General features: G+C 37.7%; 1 protein-coding gene across 1 annotated transcript in view; it reads left to right on the top strand.

Annotated features, from left to right (window-relative positions):
* Positions 1-20,196, top strand: part of BRDT (bromodomain testis associated) — a 119,963-nt gene that overhangs the window by 50,556 nt on the left and 49,211 nt on the right. The window contains exons 10-13 of the mRNA XM_053693704.1: positions 14,495-14,553; positions 15,189-15,348; positions 15,910-16,031; positions 19,002-19,122. Coding sequence (XP_053549679.1) covers positions 14,495-14,553; positions 15,189-15,348; positions 15,910-16,031; positions 19,002-19,122 — 462 coding nt within the window. The remainder of the gene's footprint in view (positions 1-14,494; positions 14,554-15,188; positions 15,349-15,909; positions 16,032-19,001; positions 19,123-20,196) is intronic.

Below are 20,196 nucleotides of genomic sequence, written 5' to 3'. Positions count from 1 at the left end.
AATCTCCCCCTCCCCAGCTAACTCCTAACTTGGGCCCAGGGTTAACAGTGGAGATGTTGGCCCCCACTGACCCCCACGTTCCCTTTGCCACCGGGCAGGACTATGCCCCAATTCCCCCAGCAGAAGAGCTGGCATCAGGACAGAGCGCTGCTGGCCTCTGCCCTACAGACCTTGTCCTTGTTAAAGAACTGACCTGCAAACCCCTCACCCCAGCAGAAGCGCTGGCACCAGGGCAGAGTGCCGCTGGCCTCTGCCCCCCAAGTACCATCAGCTATTTGCCCAGCTGCGCCAGGAAGGCCGAGGATGCTGCACTTTCATCCTGCAACCTGGAACTTACAGGCCAGTACTACGTATTGTGGGGGGGCTACTTTGCTGCTAGCGATTATTTGTGGGTGGGTTGCGAGACTAACTTGGGCACTGACCGGCAGAAGGTCAGGTGCCTGGTTAGTCTCCCTCCAATAGGGGAGATATGTTACAAACTGCTGTTTGTAACTGGCCCTTTAAATGAAAAATTGCCCTGCTTCCCTGGATTTTGGAGAAGCCTATTTGCCAGCCTCCTTCCACATGACTATGGCCCCTGGAAGATAGTGCCCCTGAGGACATATTGACTTTTGTTGGGTGTGTGTGGCCCTTTAAGAACCATCTGGGGACATATTGTGACTTTGATGAACAATGCCCCTTTAAGACTATGTCCCCAGACCTGTGAAATGACTTGTCCCTGGCTTTCTCCCACTTGGTTCAGTTTCATTGTGTGCCATTAAGAGTTAACTTTTGTTCAGCTTCAAGAAACCTATTCTAAATACAAGTCTGCTGGGATTAGCTCTAATTAGGTTTAGTGATCAACTTTCCCATTGTCTAATCAGACCTATTTTTGACCCTCTAACTTGAAGCTTTGACTCATGTTTGTAGGATACAGCTTATAATAACTACAGGGATTGCTATGCTCTTCATACTCCCTTAGCTACAGGGATTGCTATAGAAGGAAGAGGTTCACCTACTGGAGCCTGGTCGTAGGTCCAGGGCGCAGAGCAGACGGCGAGATACCAGCCCAGCAGCGGTGGTTCATAGAGTCTGCGTTACTTATGGTGGCTACGCAGCAGTTAGAGTGTCTACGGTGCTGCTGCTCCTTTGGTGAGCGCTAGGAGCATCCTTTTCTACGGTCCAACTTCCAGCCAGCCTGGAGGCAACCGTAACATATATATATATATATATATATATATATATATATATATATATATATATATACAGAGAGAGAGAGAGAGAGAGAGATATAATTTTTTAGCAATTTGTGTTCTCTGATATAGTTAGTGGATAAGAGTTTTTTTTTTAAAATTTATTATTTTTACTGTCCCTTTGGGGGGGGGGTAACTTCCCCTAGGTGTGCTCAAAAATGGCAAATTTTAAGCGTGAACAAACCCTCTATATAATTAGTCTGTCGCAAACTCTTGCTCTAGTTTGTGTGCGTCACACAGATAATTTTAGATTATCACATTTATTTTTCATCAGATAAGATGCTAGTAAGGTCAGTACAATTAACTGTGGAATCGATCATTCCCAGACTTTTTTTGTGCCCCGATAAAGGCACAGTGGAAAATATTTTATCAAATAAAAATTTTTGTTTAGTGAGATTCTTAAGAATCTGAATTTACCAAGGGTAATGAGACTGCTTTTCAGCACATATGACTTAAATGGACATAATACTCATATGCTAAATCACTTGAAACTGATGCAGTATAACTGTAAAAAGCTGACAGGAAAATATCACCTGAGCATCTCTATGTAAAAAGGAAGATATTTTACCTCACAATCTTCTCAGCTCAGCAGAGTAAGTTCTGTGTAAAAAGTTATACTCAGCTGCTGCTCAGCTGCAGGTAAAAAAATAAATAAAAAAAATGAAGAAATGAACAGCAGCCAATCAGCATCAGCAGTGCTGAGGTCATGAACTCTTTTACTGTTATCTCATGAGATTTGACTTAACTCTCATGAGATTTCATAGTAAACTTCCTTAGACTGAATAGGGAAATAACATAAGAGTGCACAAGGCTCAATCCTTCGGCTGTCCCGGGACAGACATACTGATTTGCTGCTTAGAAGTCCTTTACAATGGGATGTGGCTACTGACAAACTTTTGAGGTAAAATATCTTTCTTTTTTACATAGAGATGTTCAGGTGATATTTTCTAGTCAGCTTTTTACAGCTAGGCTGCATCACTTTCAAGTGTTCAAACATTTGGGTATTATGGCCCTTTAAAAGTACATCATCCTTGATGGCTTTCAGAAATCTCTTAAGGACAGAGTGATGAGTTCTGAGAACCTTGAAACCCCAGTGGAATTCTCTATGATCCCTCATTAATTATTGGAACATCTGAAATACAAAACATGTATTAATATAAATTAAAATTAAACCAACATAAATCAGCATGGAATAGATTTATCCTCCAATACAAGCAGTGAGACAGCGTAGACTTTAATATTAACAGATGTATTTGTACCAGATGTTTGATTTATTTTTGTCATGTCTGCGAATATCACTTACTGTGGACTGCCTTGTATCTTTTTTGCTTAAGACTTTTACTCAATGAACATTTTATATTAAAATCAAAGCGCTCCTGCTGGTACGTTCCATTAGCCTCTTCGGCAGAAAACTGCATGCTGGTCTCCAGAACCCACATATGGGGGCGGGGGGATTCTGTAAAACTATTGTTGAAAATCAAATGGCCATCAAAGTCTTCTTTATCAGTACTTCAAATAAGGTTTTTATGATTCCTGGTTATCCATTCTAGATCATGGGTATTTAAAAAAATATAATAAAGTGAGTGCTATTTGTATGATTCACTGCACTTACCAGGTGCTGTTGAGCACTATACATTTTCTGACTTGCTGTGGGAAACAAACATTTTCAGTTCTAATGCCTAACCTTCAGGCTTTCTACCTCCACATAAAAATCCACAAAAGAGCCAGCCAGTGGTGGTACTAGAGACGATAACCTTTACTATCACGCTGCGCTGCTCCTTTCTTCAGTGCACCGCTCTGTTGCTATGGCTGTTATTGACGCGGTGGTTGCTGTGATCGGGCGGCGATGACGTCATCACTGTGTTGTCTGGTTATTTATATAACTGATGATGACAGAGAAAGGCTGCTTTTCTGCAATAACTTTATTACATGACTAACTGCAATACAACTCCAAACTAGACTGTTAGAACTCTTCCTGTTTCCTGTGTGCCCCTGCCCCTTAAACTCACCTCCTGTAGCAATTATATAATGAAAGTTCATTGCAAACTATACTCAACACATCTTCCCCTTTTTAGAAACAAAAAAACAAACAAATAATAAACAATATAAATATAACGGCAAACATGACAACAACAAATAAATAACAATCAAACCTAACTGACATGTTTAATTCTCAACATTCCTCAAAGAGTCTTTGTGCCTTTCTGATTGCTCTGCCACATGCTGTGTATCCATTTTCATTTCTTGTATTATTTCTGTAGTTCAATTCCTGGAGAAACCTCCACTTCTGGTACCATGTGTTGTCTTATTTATATAACTGATGATGACAGAGACAGGCTGCTTTTCTGCAATAACTTTATTACATGACTAACTGCAAGACAACTCCAAACTAGACTGTTAGAACTCTTCCTGTTTCCTGTGTGCCCCTGCCCCTTAAACTCACTTCCTGTAGCAATTATATAATGAAAGTTCATTGCAAACTATACTCAACACAATCGGCGCACGTCAATTCCCCTCATGCCAGTTGGATCCTCAGACTCTCCTTGGCGCGAATCTGCACCTATGTAAGTACCGGTATTCTTTATACTCACTGCCCAAGTATAGGACTTGCTCTGTGTGCTTCTGCGTGCTATGTACTATTGTTGCTTGATTACCTTGTTGCTTAACTTTGCCTGTCTGACCACCCTGCTGTTTAACCCCTGACCTGCTGGATTGCCTTATTGTTGCCGAACCTTGCCTGTCTCTGGCCTCTCTGCTGTTTTTTTTTTCTGTACAGCTGATTTAAAGGACTGCCCTGTTTTCCGTGAGTACTACTTACCTCATTTCATACCTCTCACTTTGTTCTGGGATATTTCCTTATCCTTCCACTTGACTCTGGGATAAGAAGACTACTGGCCAAGTTTGGTCTGATAGAGAAATATCCCATGAGCATTACTTTAACTTGATGTAGAAAACTGATTAAATATCCAGGTTGTGGTAACCCATCTTCTACTATCTATTCCCACCTTTATTTTAATAAAACCATCTTCAACCTCCTTAATCTCTCTGCTTTTTGGAAAACACGGGATATGTACAAAAAAAACAAAACAAAAAAAACTCTGCTACCTTGCACATACAAGGCAGCTGGCAACTTTAAGGTTTGGGGGTTGTAGATAACTGAATTTGGTGCATAGCACCAATCAAGAGCAACCAAGATGCTATTAACGCTAGTAACGGTTTGACTAAAAATTCACCAACTCTCATTTTTATTCACACATAAATAACTTTTTAAATACTAAACCAGTCTGCTCCAAACTTTATAATGAACTATCAAATTTGCAAATTTCAGCCATATTAATGTATCCATAGCTGTCTCTTTAAGACAATTATTTATATCTTTAAGAATTCCTTTTAAGATTAATATTAATTGTATGAAATCCCTGATATTGATTGGGATAAAACACCAATAGCAGATGTGATTGCATCTGACTTTCCTAAATATTTGTATTGAAATAATTAATATTAAGATATAACTCCATAATTTAGAACTTCTTGAAAAAATACCATTATTTTCTAGAACTAAAACTACAGAGAAGAGTAAACAGATTGGAATGAAATGGGGGGAAAAATAAAGAGTAGTTGACAGTTATAGATATTAAACTATGGAGTCTTTATTGTTGCTCTGGCATAATAACCTATACAGGATTTTTGCACCATGTGAATCAAAATTATAGAGGCCAAATGCAACTTCACATTGTTTAATTGTGGAACAGCTTCAGAAAATATCCCTAATATGTTGCTCCCAATGTTACCATTCGATCCATCAGTCTTTTCTCCCTAAAACTCGCTTTACAAAATTGAAAAGATGCATTTTATTTAAATAGGAAGAAATGGCATGTGTGACGTAGACACATTGTTTTATGCTTAGGTGGATAAATCATATATTTTCAGGTTTTCCAAACGTGTTCCTTTAAAATACTATTGTTCTTTTAAAAAGCTTATGGACTGAAATATAGAATCTACTTTTGAAAAATGTATTTTCTGCCTGGCATTTTAATAGGCTGATGGTTGCTGGAGAGTGTCGTTCATTTGTTGTTTTTCACAAATGAAATACAGATTTCTCCATTGTCCACTCTAGTTTATGGTCTTCCTTTTAGATGTATACTCAAAGTTGCAGCTATAAAACCCAGAAGTTTGTGTTGCTAGGTTTTATACTATACACCTTAAAAGACATAAAGTTCCTTTTTATATATTCATAGCATATATACATAATTAACCATGCATTGCAGCAAGTCTACCTACAAAATGCATGTTTTAAAAGAATAATTTAAATAGTTATTTTGTTAACAAAATGTGTATTTCAAAGGAATATAGATCCTTTAAAAGCCTCTTCTCTATTGAGACCAGATGTATCAATGAGCTCCTGCACTGATCAAACAAAACATTAACATTATGTGGAATGTAGAAGGATTAGGCTTGTGAAGTCTAGACTATGCACTTCCAAACCTTTTATAAAGGGGGGGGGGGGGACAGTTTTCAGATTTGAATTCCAGGAAAGGGAGCAATAAAAGTAATGGAAAAAAAATTATATATATAATATATATTGTATTTATTTTTTTACTATACATAACATTGATTTTATTCTATGAAGATTTCACAATGTGTCCCTCTTTAAATGTGGTTCTGTTATCAAGGTTTCACTTTAGTCTTTTGCACTGGTTTAATTTTTTTAGAACTCAAAAATATTATTTGTAAGCTAATAAAATCAGGTGATCTGTTTGAGTCCCCCCCTCCTATCCTCCATTATTGTGCCAAAATGTTTAAAAAAACATCAAAAGTATCCTTAGCTAAATTAATTTACTCAATGATCATGATGCCTTAAAAACGCAGGAAAAGCTGGTTTCTTTTCATTTTCAGCCTCATTCCACTTGGGCAGTTGTAGAATCCTGGCCTTGTTATCAAGAAACCTCAGTGCAACAGTTACGTGAGGCAGCAGTATGGTCTTCCTTGTACAGTTTTACCAATTTCTACCACTGCAGTGTGTTTTGCATTACTACAAGTAGCATTTTCTTTCTTAGGCCTAGGCAGAGTGTTTTGTTTTTTCTTCCAATTCTTGGCTGCGTGTGATCCAGCTTTGATACGGACCCAAAATGTACTTTTGGTTTTACAAGACTGTGAGAGAAAACCAAATTAATATGTAGTGATCAATTATTAACCATGTAAAGGCCCACCATGTAAACTAATAAGAGAAAAAAAGAGAGATCTCACAATAGCACTCTTAACTTTTATGAACCAGTTTAATCAAAAGAGGAAAAATATTCCTCTATAGAGTGAACACTTACACACCGTCAAATGACAGCAATAATATACAATCATAACAATATAATATTTTCTGTAATGAGCAATGAATACACTGTATTACATTCAGCAAACATCTCATATTGCTACAATAATGACATCAGGGTATAGCATACTAGTAGATAAGAGAACTAATGAATAACTTCTCTGTATACTATCGTCAAACACTCTGAGGGCAACAGAACAAGCATTCCAGAAGAGAGTTCGTATAAGTCCTCCTTAGGTTGCTTGTAGAGAAATCCTCATTGGTGAATGTGAAATAGCGTTCCTCAAAATATGCGATGTGAAAGTAGCTAGATATTAACTCCAGAGTAGGGATGGACGAATGTTTCTAAACATTCTAAATTTAAAACAAATTTTTATACATTCGTTCGAATTTTGAATGTTTGCATAACATTCTAACATTCGATGTTTGTTTTCTAATTTTTCGATAACATTAGAAAATTTTCGTTCTAATAATAGAATGGTTGGCTTTGTATTATATTCAATATTCAAATTTGATATCTATATTTTACATTCGGTTTTCGAAATGCAATATTAGAATTCGATTCAATATCACATTCGATTTTGAAAAGTATTATTCAAATTCAATTCCAATATATCAAATTTGATTTTGTTATGTAATATTCAAATTCTATTTTAATTTCGAAATAGTATTTCTAAGCTACAATTTTCTTTTGCAAGTAGTATTCTAATTCGTTTTTATAATTCAGTTATCTTATAAATATTAGACTTATTTAATATTAAAATTTAAATATTCAAATCAACTTATTCCCTCCCATATGTAAATGTTGTAGTTGTTAAAATTTCATTTGACAGGTTTAGTTTTGGAGAAAAGGGACGTACTGGTTTGGTGGTCGTGTTGGAATATTTTGATACTGATTTTTTTTCTATATACTACTATAATCTATTTGCTCCTGTGGCATCTTTTATTTTTTATTTTTGTGTGGATACAACTGTGGAGGGTGGACTGCACACCATGAGAAGACGCATTTTTTTATCTTCATCTTTTTCATATATTTTTGGAGAGGTAATATGCGGTCTATTTTTTATAGGCAAAAAAATTCAGGTGATAGTGATAGGTGGCTACCTGCTTTTACTTTGTGCATTTATTTAGTTGTTTTTTTTCTAAGAATTTAATTTGAAAAATGATTCATCTTTATATTCATTGTAATTTTTTAAGTGTATTCTACATTGGTGTTTCTTAACCAGAAGTGGCCCTAACAAGCCATATTTTCATGATGTCTTAACTAGAGCACTGGTAAAATAATCAGTACCTATGGTGAGAGCCAGGTTAGTTACTATGGTTTTTAAGAGAAAGAGGTCACCTGCGCTAGAATCTAGGATGTGTCAAAGATATATATATATATAACAAATCAAGGAAAAAACTGCTATCAAATGGATATAAGTGATTCCTGAATTATGATGTCTATAGGTAGTCTGAGTGTAATCAAACTATATGATTGCGTGCTGCCTCTGTATTGAAACAGAGTACCCCTGACTCTGTAAAAAATGTATGCAAAGAGAAAAATTTCAATATGAGGTAGAGGCGCTCAGCTATACTGTATACATAAATATGTCCAAATGTTTGGAGAAAGTCTTAGTTGTTGAATTTGATCACAAATGTGGATTCAATAGAGAAATTTCTGCTTACCAGCTGTGACCTCAATCAAATGAGGTAAGCGATGTGCCCAGGTTTAGAGATGATTCACTAAGATAGTTCTCCTGTGTCCTGGTGATGTTCCCGGAAGCCTGTTGTTAGAATGGGTCCTTCTTGTTCCAATTCTTTAAAAGAATGAAGATCCTGGACTCTCTTTGGGTAGACTGTAATCCGTCTGTTCTATCTTTCTTGCAATGGTGGTAGGAATGCTTGATTCTTGTCCTTTAGGAGGAGGTAGTGCCTCTAGGTGGTGAGAATCTCCTTCCCTGGGAAACTTCTGTAATGAAATGAAGCTTGTAATAAATCCTGCAGCGTTGTTGTTCCAAGTAAGCATATGAAGCCACAGATTTAAGTGAACAGGAGTTGGTTGTTGTTTCAGCGTTGTCTCAGCAGGTGTGCTGTTGGACTTGAAAGTCTTGTGCTGTGATAGTTAGAGAAAATCCTCTGTTAATTCTGTTACAAAAGATTTTAAAGGTTTAAAGGCTTGTATCTCTTAGCTAGGTGCTTGCAGGAAACTCCCTAGTTATTCAATACTAAAAGTATTAGTTAGTATTTACACTTTCACCCATCCCTACTCCAGAGAGCGCAATAGGGATATTAGCTAGCCCTAGGGGAGTGACAATATCTTAGATGTGGTTGGTAGTTGTTATAATACAACCAATCCTAGCCATGGAGATGTTGGTAAGTGTTAGCTGACACCTTCTCCCACAACGGTCTAACTGGAAAATAAGAGATCCCACAGGGCATTAAAAGGTGAACAACCGCTTGAGCTAAGAAACGGGAGTATGCAAATAACAACCGCAGTCAATATAAGGGTCGCCCCTCTCAGTAAAGACTACGTTGATATTCGGCTTCGTGTTCCAAAAGCTTTCTCACTTTTAAGCCAAACAGCTGTTAATTACCTCACTAGGCAAAATAAAGCCACAAATGCATTCTCGGATGATTGCTGAATAATCCACTGTGTAGTGAGCTTGCCCATTATGGTTTGCACACAATTTGTAATTCCCATCTTTATATCTGTGAGGTAAGACACCTTTCTCCAAAATAGGTTCTTGTCTGGCTAAGCAGAAAGGGGAGGGACATGTGCCGGAATTCACCCCCTTAGAGCAGAAAGGAAAAAGAAAGCGCACATCCGATTCAAGGTAGGAGTACTTTATTCGGAGCAACACACGCTAGTAATGTACTTACTAGAGATAAGTTAAAAAACAGTAGTTTACAGTATAAAATACAGCTTCACCAAGACCGAAGGCAGCAGGAGATCCAGGGCGTCCAATTGAAAATCTTCAACCGGTACCCGGCAAAGAGAGTGATCTTTCCACCAATCGGATACGTCCTTAGGCCACCTTACGTCTGTGTCTACGGATCCTCTGAACAGCCACAATACCTCTACGCGTTTCGCCGGCGACACCCCGGCTTTTTCAAGAGTAATAGGCTGTAGTATTGTCAGTCCTTTTATACCATCCTGCATGTAATTTCCGGAGGTTTAACCAATGCTGTTATAACCGATAGCTCAGGTGTTGATCTCGAAAACGTGAGTAAGGTCCAGGTAACTCTAAGAATTCTTATATATTAACGGAACTTCACTATTGCTGCTTTTTATTTATCCGGATATTACTTAAAAGACTTCAACACTTGGCTGCACAAATCCTCCATCCTCCTATTAGTGCGGCTCTAGTCTCTGTGAAGATGGGTTGGATTAGCGTAGCTCCTCCAAGGTATAGGTAAGCATTTAACCTACAGGTGGCGCTGTGCCACTGTTTGCAGCAGAATGAAATTTGGCACCAAGACAACTCCAGGTCCTGTCAGGATTGGAACACCCAGAGTTCGGACAATGGTTTTATACCTACTTCAGTGATCAGAGGCACTTTAACTGCACATCCTAATTCGTTTCTACTTTACATGTGAAGACTTTTTTTTTTTGTACGTGTAAATCTGGTTATTTAAAAAAAAAGACAGATTACAATAATGGCAGTGACATGATAAAGATTGAAGCCATAAAAAACGGTTACACATCAATTCAATACAATCGGCTACTTTATAAGCAACAATTTGTATTGGTAAGAGAAGAAATAAAGAGAAGAAAAACAGAGATATTTACATTAAGGTTAAACTGTTTTGATTTATACTAACAATATTAAGGTACCTATATTGGTGTAAAATATAACATTTGTCATTTCCGTGTTTATACTCCATCCATCAGAGGCCTTGTATTGAATTTCCGTTGTATATATAAAAGTTGATTCTAAATAAAAATCTCATCTTGTAATTTTCAAATAATAATACTCTTCCATTAATAAAGTGTTATTTATTTTGTCCACCCATTCAGTTATCATATGGATATTGTCACTTTTCCATGAGTTGGCTATTAGAAATTTTGCGCTGTTACTCACAATTTAAAGTATTATGGAGTGATATGGGGATATTTTTTAGGAGACTTGAGTAACTATACAAGAGGGTCTAGTTGTATTTTACCACCTAGCATTATGTAAGTATCTTTAACAACATTTTCCCAAAATTGAGTTATCTTATTACATAAAAAACCTCTCTAGGTATTAGGGGGTGCCCAGAATAACAATAAAATCTATAATGATATTCTAATTAACAAAGTGAGAGTCACACATTAAGAACTAATGTCTAAATAGTTCTTATGAACAGTTCATTTGTTCCACCAAGGTCGCTATTTTTAGGATTAAAAAAACTCCACTTCCACTCTGAAATACATCAACAAACAGAAGGCACCTCCTAGGGAAATACTGTAATATTCAGCTCCAAACTATTTTTTTGTGTACATACAGATACCTACTTACAAAGCCGGCAGCACTCAGTTGTGTACTCACAAAGCCGGCAGCACTCAGTTGTGCATTCACAAAGCCGGCAGCACTCAGTTGTGCATTCACAAAGCCGGCAGCATTCAGTTGTGCATTCACAAAGCCGGCAGCACTCGGTTGTGTACTCACAAAGCCGGAAGCACTCAGTTGTGCATTCACAAAGCTGGCAGCATTCAGTTGTGCATTCACAAAGCCGGCAGCATTCAGTTGTGCATTCACAAAGCCGGCAGCACTCAGTTGTGTACTCACAAAGCCGGCAGCACTCAGTTGTGTACTCACAAAGCCGGCAGCACTCAGTTGTGTACTCACAAAGCCGGCAGCACTCACAAAGCCGGCAGCACTCAGTTGTGTACTCACAAAGCCGGCAGCACTCACAAAGCCGGCAGCACTCAGTTGGGTACTCACAAAGCCGGCAGCACTCACAAAGCCGGCAGCACTCAGTTGTGTACTCACAAAGCCGGCAGCACTCACAAAGCCGGCAGCACTCAGTTGTGTACTCACATAGCCGGCAGCACTCACAAAGCCGGCAGCACTCAGTTGTGTACTCACAAAGCCGGCAGCATTCATTTGTGCTGATTCACTCAGTCTGGGAACTTTCAGTGTCCTAACTTACTAACTCCATGAAGGGGTAATCGCCCACAGCAGCTGCCAGTTCAGGATACACAGGCTCCAGGTGGGGATAATTACCCACAGCAGCTGCTGGTTCAGGATACACAGGCTCCAGGTGGGGATAGTTACCCACAGCAGCTGCCGGTTCTGGATACACAGGCTCCAGATGGGGATAATTACCCACAGCAGCTGCCGGTTCAGGATACACAGGCTCCAGTGGGGATAATTACCCACAGCAGCTGCCGGTTCTGGATACACAGGCTTCAGTTGGGGATAATTACCCACAGCAGCTGCCGGTTCTGGATACACAGGCTCCAGGTGGGGATAATTACCCACAGCAGCTGCCGGTTCTGGATACACAGGCTCCAGGTGGGGATAATTACCCACAGCAGCTGCCGGTTCTGGATACACAGGCTCCAGTGGGGGTAATCACCCATAGCAGCTGCCGGTTCTGGATACACAGGCTCCAGTGGGGGTAATCACCCACAACAGCTATCAGTTCAAGGTACACAGGAATCAGTTGTTCCTCCAATTAAAATCTTTTATTAAAAACACATCAAGGGAACAATAGTTACCCTCTGTGAAATATCAAAACTGCAACGCGTTTCTCAGCTATAACGGCTGTTTAATCAGGACTGGTGAATGCTATGTGTTTAACTCCAAATGGGTTTAAACACCTAGTAGAAGCACTTCTTAGAGCCACAGAGCTGGTCCAGAGATGAAACTGCCGATGATAAAATCAGCAGAGCTAGTCAGAGCTGAGTGTTTTGTAGCTATGGGTACTTTCTTGCTTTTATTTCTGCCTTCGTTCCTCCATCTTTACCATGCATACATTCTGCCCAAAGTATTTCTTCTAAAGAGACATGGAACAGATTTTTTTTTATGAAGCACACAACTTACTATCAAATTTACGTTGTTCTCATGGTATTCTTTGCTGAAGAGAATTCCTAGAAAGGTAGCTTGCTTGTGTCTGAAGAATGTCAGCTGTTGTGCAAGAATGCTTTTGAACACTAGATGGCAACATAATTTGCACAATGAATAACATTGCTAAAAGGATATTTGTTTGCAAAACTACAGTGCACCAGACAATCAGACATGCAACACTCCTGAGCCTGCCTACCTGCTGTTCAACAAAAGATACCAGAAGAACAAAGTAAATTTGAGGAAAAAATTGTAAACTGAATCCTAAGACAAAGAGGTTTAGTGTCTTTTTTTTTTTTAAGAAGATGGCAGCAGCTATTCAGTAGTAGAAGAGTCTTTGACTTGCTCCACTAACTGATTATTACCTAGATTACAAGTGGTGTGCAAAAATATTGTCGCTCTTTTACATTAACATTACTAAAGTGTAATCAAAAGTGGTTTCTATCTTTTAGCTCATATTATCCAGTTATTTTGTATTGCTAAAGCAATAGTCTAGGGTGTGCCAACATCTGCATGTCAGAATGGGTGCACTAAATCCTTCACTTCTATAGACTGCTATGGGAGCTTGCAGTACAATTCATGTCAGCTATATCTCATGCTCTAAGCCAAGTGTGCACTGTGCACTAAACCAATAAAGTGCTCAAGTAGTGGACTTATAATAATTGTTACTTCAGGTCTTAAAAAAAGCTACATTTTGGACTGTGCTTGAGTGGGACACTTAAAGGGACAGTCAACTCCAAAATGTTTGTTTAAAAAGATAGATAATCCCTTTATTACCCATTCCCCAGTTTTGCATAACCAACACAGTTATATTAATACACTGTTTACCTCTGTGATTACCTTGTATCTTAACCTCTGCAGACTGCCCCCTTATCACATGGCTCTTTATTATCTATTGACTAGCATTTAAGCCAATTAGTGCAGTATCCTGCACAACTCCACGGAATAGAGCACAATGTTATGTATATGGCTCACACGAACAAGCCTTGTGAAAAGCTAATAAAAAAGCATGTGATGAGAGGCTGTCTGTAGTGGCTTAGAAACAGGCAGACATTTAGCGGTTTAAACATTATAAATTATAATAATGTAACAATGTTGGTTGTGCAACGCTGGGGAATGAGTAGTAAAGGCGTTATCTAGCTTTTTAAGCCATAAGAATTTTGGTGTAGACTGTCCCTTTAAAGTGAAGGTCAATTTAGATGAATTTGTGCCCAGTTTTTAATAATCCTATTAAAAACAAGGGCACTTTAATTCATCAAAATTGACATTTCACTTGTTTTCTTCAAAAACTTACCTTTTAATCCTGACAGCCGCTCTAGCAATTCCCCTGGCCGTCGGAAGCCTCTTCATACGTCAGAAATGACGAATCCGGCTTCATCCAATCACGGCTTTTCCCCCCGGGGAATCATGGCCTGAGGCAATGCCGTGATTGGAGGAAGCCGGATTCATCATTTAGGACCCGTGAAGAGGGCTTGCGACAGGCGGAGGAAGCGCTGCAGCGGCTGTCAGGATTGAAAGGTAAGTTTTTGAAGAAAACAAGTGAAATTTCAATTTTGATGAATTAAAGTGCCCTTGTTTTTAATAGGATTATTAAAAACCAGGCAACGATTCATCTAAATTGCCCTTTACTTTAATTCACCGCTGGTAATATGAGTATATACTCAGTCTGTGTTGGCTGATGACTCTGATGACTCTGACTGTCACATGATATGGGGGGCGACGGCGGCAAATTTAACTAAATTTTGAAATCTGCCAGAAAAATCTACTGCTCCATTTAAAGTTCAGACTAAATGCTATATATATATATCCTAAAACTTATCTTGTATTCTGGATATCTTACTTTTAAAACATTGCCTATTTGTTTTGAGTTATACATGTTGTTTTTTTGTTTGTTTGTTTTTTTACAGAATTAAACCTCCCTCTGCATTTCATTAAAGAAGTAATTTCACCTATAAAACAAGAAAAGGTAAAAATACAAAAAAGTGATTTATATAAACTGCATAATTTTATATAGTGAAACAATTTTACATGTCTTAATCCCTGTAATTTAACACTGAAAATAGTTTTCCATTTCTAAAAATTGGAATTGCACACTGCAGAGATGACTAGGCTAACCCATCCACATATCTATCCCTAATTGGCCAAAAATAAGGAACTGTCAAACAATGTAGGTTTTACTAACAAAATGACAGTGGCTAGCCTTGTCTGCTCCAATAAGATATCTGGATTGGCTGCTCTATACAAGGCAAGTAGTGACCAGTGTTTGGCTATCAAAAAATGTTTTTAAAAAATACAAATATATAAGCAGGGGTGAAACTACAGGGGGTGCAGAGGTCGCAATTGTGACTGGGCCCCCAAGGGTGGGAGCCCAACTTAAAAAAAAATAATAATTGCAGATTCTTGCACCTGGGCCCTGTGGTTTCTAGTTACGCCTCTGTATATAAGTTATTGCATTCAACATATTTTCACACTAAGATTATTGTCTTACACCAAAGTCTACATCCCCTGGATTAGTGTATAATGTACAAGTATATACAGCCATTTGTAGCACCCATGTAATATACAGATAGAATTTAAATATTTTTAAATTATTTTTTTCAGTTGCCTCATCCAGAAGTGTCCACACTTACTACTCTACCTAAACCTGATTACAGAAATGACTCACAATCTTCAGAGGATTGTATACCACCCATATCCAGAGAGCCACTAAAACAATCCTGGGATATTTTTTATGTATTTCCAGATCAATTTCCTCCTTTAGGTAAGATTCCTAAGAAATGAGAATCAAAGACAGGGGTGGCAAACCTATTAAATACTCATATAAAGTTTAGATGCATTAGAAAATAATTTATTACTTTATTTACTATAATTACATCCAAGCAGTATGATGATAGCCCAAAGGTAGAGTGTCAGTAAATTTGATTATAGGTTCACAACCCCCTGTTCTAAGTAAATCATAGCTGTTTTTTTAAGTATACATCCTTATTACACTTTGGAAAATGTTGTTAATGAATATAGATCATGCAGAATCAGAGGCAAATTAAAGGTTACCGTTAAAGGCAGCTGATAAAAACCTGGTTTAAGATAAATGTTGACCTTTCTTGGAACCTATCCTTCAATAAAAAGTTTAAGTTTTTGCTCAAAATGGCAATTTTTTTCTGTGGGGGAATTTAGGAAATAATTACCTTCAAATTATTTTATCTTCAAATTCTTTTGAACTATTGTAAGTATTTTTAACGTTTACTTTCCTTTAAATGTGTTGCTAAGTTACAAGAAAATAATTACACATAGATAAAGAAAATATTACGTTGGTGTTTTGTAGTTTTCACCAGTGTTTTATCACCTATCCGTTCTCCTCCGTTTGACCATATACCTGCACAAGCCCACAGAAAACCATCTTCATCTGAACATTGTCCACAACAAATGGATAGATCTGCTTTGGAGGTAAATGTTTATTTTTACTGTTTAGTGATGTTTTAAATGGTATATGTAGTATTTCAAGCATCAAATCATCATCATCAAATATTAATATTGTCAAATTGGCAATAAATGTTTCAATTCCAAAGTCATTCGTTTCAGCTTCTCTAAAATGTGAAAATATCCATCTATAAAGGTAGTGAATGGACTTCGTATAAATATTTTGTATTAAAGATAACATGTTAATCTCTGTATAATAGTTATTAGGGACATGAACTTAAAAATTAATTCCCCGTTTATTATTATTATCGGTTATTTGTAGAGCGCCAACAGATTTTGCAGCGCTAAAATTAATTCATTAAAAGACCATTAAATAAAGCTGAAATGCATAATCGACTCAGGCATAATAAAAAGACAATGCAATAACACTAAGGGCTAGATTTATCAAAGCTGAGGCGTACAGGGGCATGTATACGCGCCCCTGTACACCTCAGCTCGCCTGTGGAGGGGCGAAATTACCATCAGGTAATCAACATTGCACACGAGCGCAATTTTGCACTCACGTGCATTCCCGCCCCCTGCCCGCGCACAGCCAATCATGCGCGGGCAGGAGCTGTCAATCTCCTCGGTCGGACTCGACCGCGGAGATTGAATTTCGCCACCTTAGAGGTGGCAAAGAGCTTAGGGAAGCAGCGGTCTGGTGACCGCTGCTTGATAAATTACGGCAAACAAGTTCTTCTGAGAACTTGCAGCCGTAGGGGCTTGATAAATCGAGCCCTAACTTTAAATTTGAAATGAGCAGTAGATTTATTTTTTTCTAAGAAACTTACATTTTCTTTCATTTTCCTGTTTCACTGTATCATGTGACAGCTAATCATCAACTACAATATATATGTATTTACTGTGAACTATTGCTCATGCTCAGTAGTGGTGCATCAGATATTGATAATGACATTAAATTAAAAAGTTTTTCAAACTGTCATGTTCTTTCTAAATTGTGAAAGGTTTCATTTTGACTTGCATGTCTCTTTTAATGACAATAATAAGACAAATTAAGTATTTATTTTCTTTTGTTTACTTCAAATTCAGCGCTTGCCCCACACTCCATAGAGAGGCCAAAAAGCAAATCCTGTAACCTAAATATAAATAAAGGCTTAAGATATTGTCCTCTAGGTTAAAGGGACAGTTTACTAAAAATAAGTCTCCCCTTTAATTTATTCCCAATGTCCACTTTACCTGCTGTGTGTATTCAATTGTTTACAAGTATTTCCATTACCCTTATATTGGCATTTGAATTAGTTGATTTAGCCCGTGGTATCACCACCCATCCTAAAAGTGTTTGGCCTCAAGGCCAAGCTGTGTTAACATAGCCAGTCGAATAAATTACACTCCCAGTGGGTTATAGAAGAGATAAGGTAAACAAATGTTAATTTCCCATTGTTCTCTCCAAGTACTGGTGATTGATTTATGGACAGATATAAGATAAAGAAGCAGGTATATGTACACAATGTGATAAGGTCATGAGATCTGATTATACCTACAAGCTCAACCCATTTTATTAGGTTATGGCTTCAAAACACAAAATCAGCTAATTTGTATACATAAATAACCCTTAAAAAGCAAATCTTGTACATTTTATACTCTGCAGCTGGTAAAAAAGTAATTGGAAACACAATAAGGGATAAACAATTTTATATTATACTGTCCCTTAAAGGGGGATTTAAAGTGAAAAACAATATGCCCACAAACTTTTATTAGTAATTACATACCTAATTATTACATTAACGTTTTGGCTTGAAATACAAGCATTTTTCAACCACCTCTTTCCATGAGTATTAAAAATAGCTCCAAAATGATCTCATAGTGACCCATTACAATTTCACCAATGTTCACTTATCTATCTCCCTAAATCATAGCATACGAGTATTACTCCATAATCTCTAACCCAGAGTTTCTGAAAGGGGGCAGTACTGCCCCCTGGGGGGGCAGTGGGATTACTGAGGGGGCACTAATAGGCATAAGAGGTTGGTGGGGGTTACTGGTGCTACCACTGGTAGGTGCTAGTAGGTGAAAAGGTGTGGTAGAGGATATTAGTCATAATTTTTGCGTTTTATTCTAGAACACTGCTTTTCAAACCTGTCATCGGACCTCCCTAACAGGCCACATTTTGTGGATATCTGAACTGGAGCACAGGTGAAATATTCAGCTGATTAGCAACCATGGTTATTTTACCTGCCCACATCCAAGGTAATCCTGAAAACCTGGCCTGTTGGGGAGACCTGAGTACAGGTTTGAAAATCAGTGTCCTAGAACAACTTTCTTCCTTTCTATTTGAAGTTTTACTGCTCTAGGCCTTGAAAGCCCTTTCTTCTATAATAGTCCAAGCTTATCATCAATTTACACTTTGTCTCACTACAATAAATTACAGCTACTTGTACTGTAGGTTTTCATTCTTTGTTTTGCCAATGCTGTACATTAGCACGTATTATTAACATCAACAAGTCCTGTTATCATTGTCCGAGTAGCTTTGTACACTGTCAATCATCTTAGGTTATTATGTATTCTGAAATCAGGACTATTCTGGTGGAGCACTATATAACACTTTAAGTAGAAAAATACACTTTCTGTAGGGTTGATTTATTGGTGCAGCAGTAAAACTATGGTCCAAGCAAAGGAATAAACTTCAGATTTTAAACTATGAAAATTTAAGATTAAGTGACATGAAACCAGAGACTGGAAAACTGGTATCACTTCACCAATCCCACCCATCAGATTAACAGTTTTTGAACAGTTAAATAATTACGAAGTGTGGTTTATTAAGATTTATTTAGAAATTATATAGTTATATACTTATGCCATGCGTTAGGGGGGTAAATAAATGCGCATTGGTAAATTTGTAATGCTACTATGAGATCTTTTGGGCATATAAATAAACAATTTGGTGTAGAATATTTTATTTGTTGAAGCTGCTATTTATTTATGCTCTTTTTTTTTTAGGATTTACACTTTTCACAACCTGGATATGATGCTAGGCAAGAATCATCCAACACAAGCACGCCAGTGGTTCATCTTGAAGCTCCCGCTGATTGTAAAAAAGATAACCTTACCAAATCTGACAGTATGCTTATTTCCTAATAGAACTTTATCTCTATGGTCAACATTAAGTATATTGAAAAATAATTTTGGATGTATTATAAAAAATATTTTTATTCAGTTGTAATGCATCAAGAGATTTTGCAGCTTCATAGGGCCATACCATAAACATAGACTAGGAGAGAAGAGGGAAAGGTAGTGTGGGACAGAAAGATTATTGTCCCCTGTCCCCTAGAGAGCTTAGAAGTGGTAGAGGGAGACAACATGGGAAGTACTTTGGGTTTAGTGCTGGTTGTAGACCATGGTTTCTAAACCTATGAGACTAGGTAATAGGCTTCTCAAAAGAGGTAGTTTTTTTTAGATAGAATTTAAAACTTTTCATTTTGGGGAAGAGTCTAACAGGAGATTCCCCAATGATATTTGCAAACCAATCTAATTTTGGTGAGGCCAGTTTCAGTAGCGTTTCTGTCGAATGCCGGATAGTTGAGAGTCCATCAGAGATTTAGAGGGTAGAAAGGCTGTCAACTAGCTATTTAAATTGTTAATAGGCAAAAGGAATAATAAGCTATAGAGAGTTTGAGCGATAGTTAGAGAGATAAGCCGGGCCATGTTGAAGTTTTTTCAAGGCTAGGGAATGCTTCAAATGGGAACACATTATGTTAGTAGTTAAGGAGAGGCTGAATATATGGGTAAGGGCTGGGGTTATAGTAGAAGATAGAAATGAAACGAGGTGTGATGTGATAACATGAAGTGGAAAGAGAATGACAAGAAGGTGGACAAATGTCTTCTACTGTTACAGGTGTAGAACAGCTGTGGGTTGAAGTTGGATAAGATATATACATAATGATTAATGTAATTAGAAAACAGTAGTCATATGGGCTTTATTTTGTGTAAAATTGACAGGTGAGGTCATTGGCTGTGAGCAGAAAAGTGTAGGAGGAACAGAAGGGTAGAAAAGGGTGTGTGAAAAAGAGAAGACCTTTAGGATAGCAAAGCAATGTGGGGGGAATCTGAAGTGGGAATAATGGTGCTTGATGCCTTTGGAGTGGAACAAGGTGGCAGATACAGCTTGTGTCAACTGCAGATGCTTATGACTGAT

This window comes from Bombina bombina, chromosome 10 (genome assembly GCF_027579735.1).
Source record: "Bombina bombina isolate aBomBom1 chromosome 10, aBomBom1.pri, whole genome shotgun sequence".
Lineage (NCBI taxonomy): Eukaryota > Metazoa > Chordata > Amphibia > Anura > Bombinatoridae > Bombina > Bombina bombina.
The sequence above is the reverse complement of the archived record's forward strand: the minus strand, read 5'-3'. Positions and strand labels throughout refer to the sequence as shown.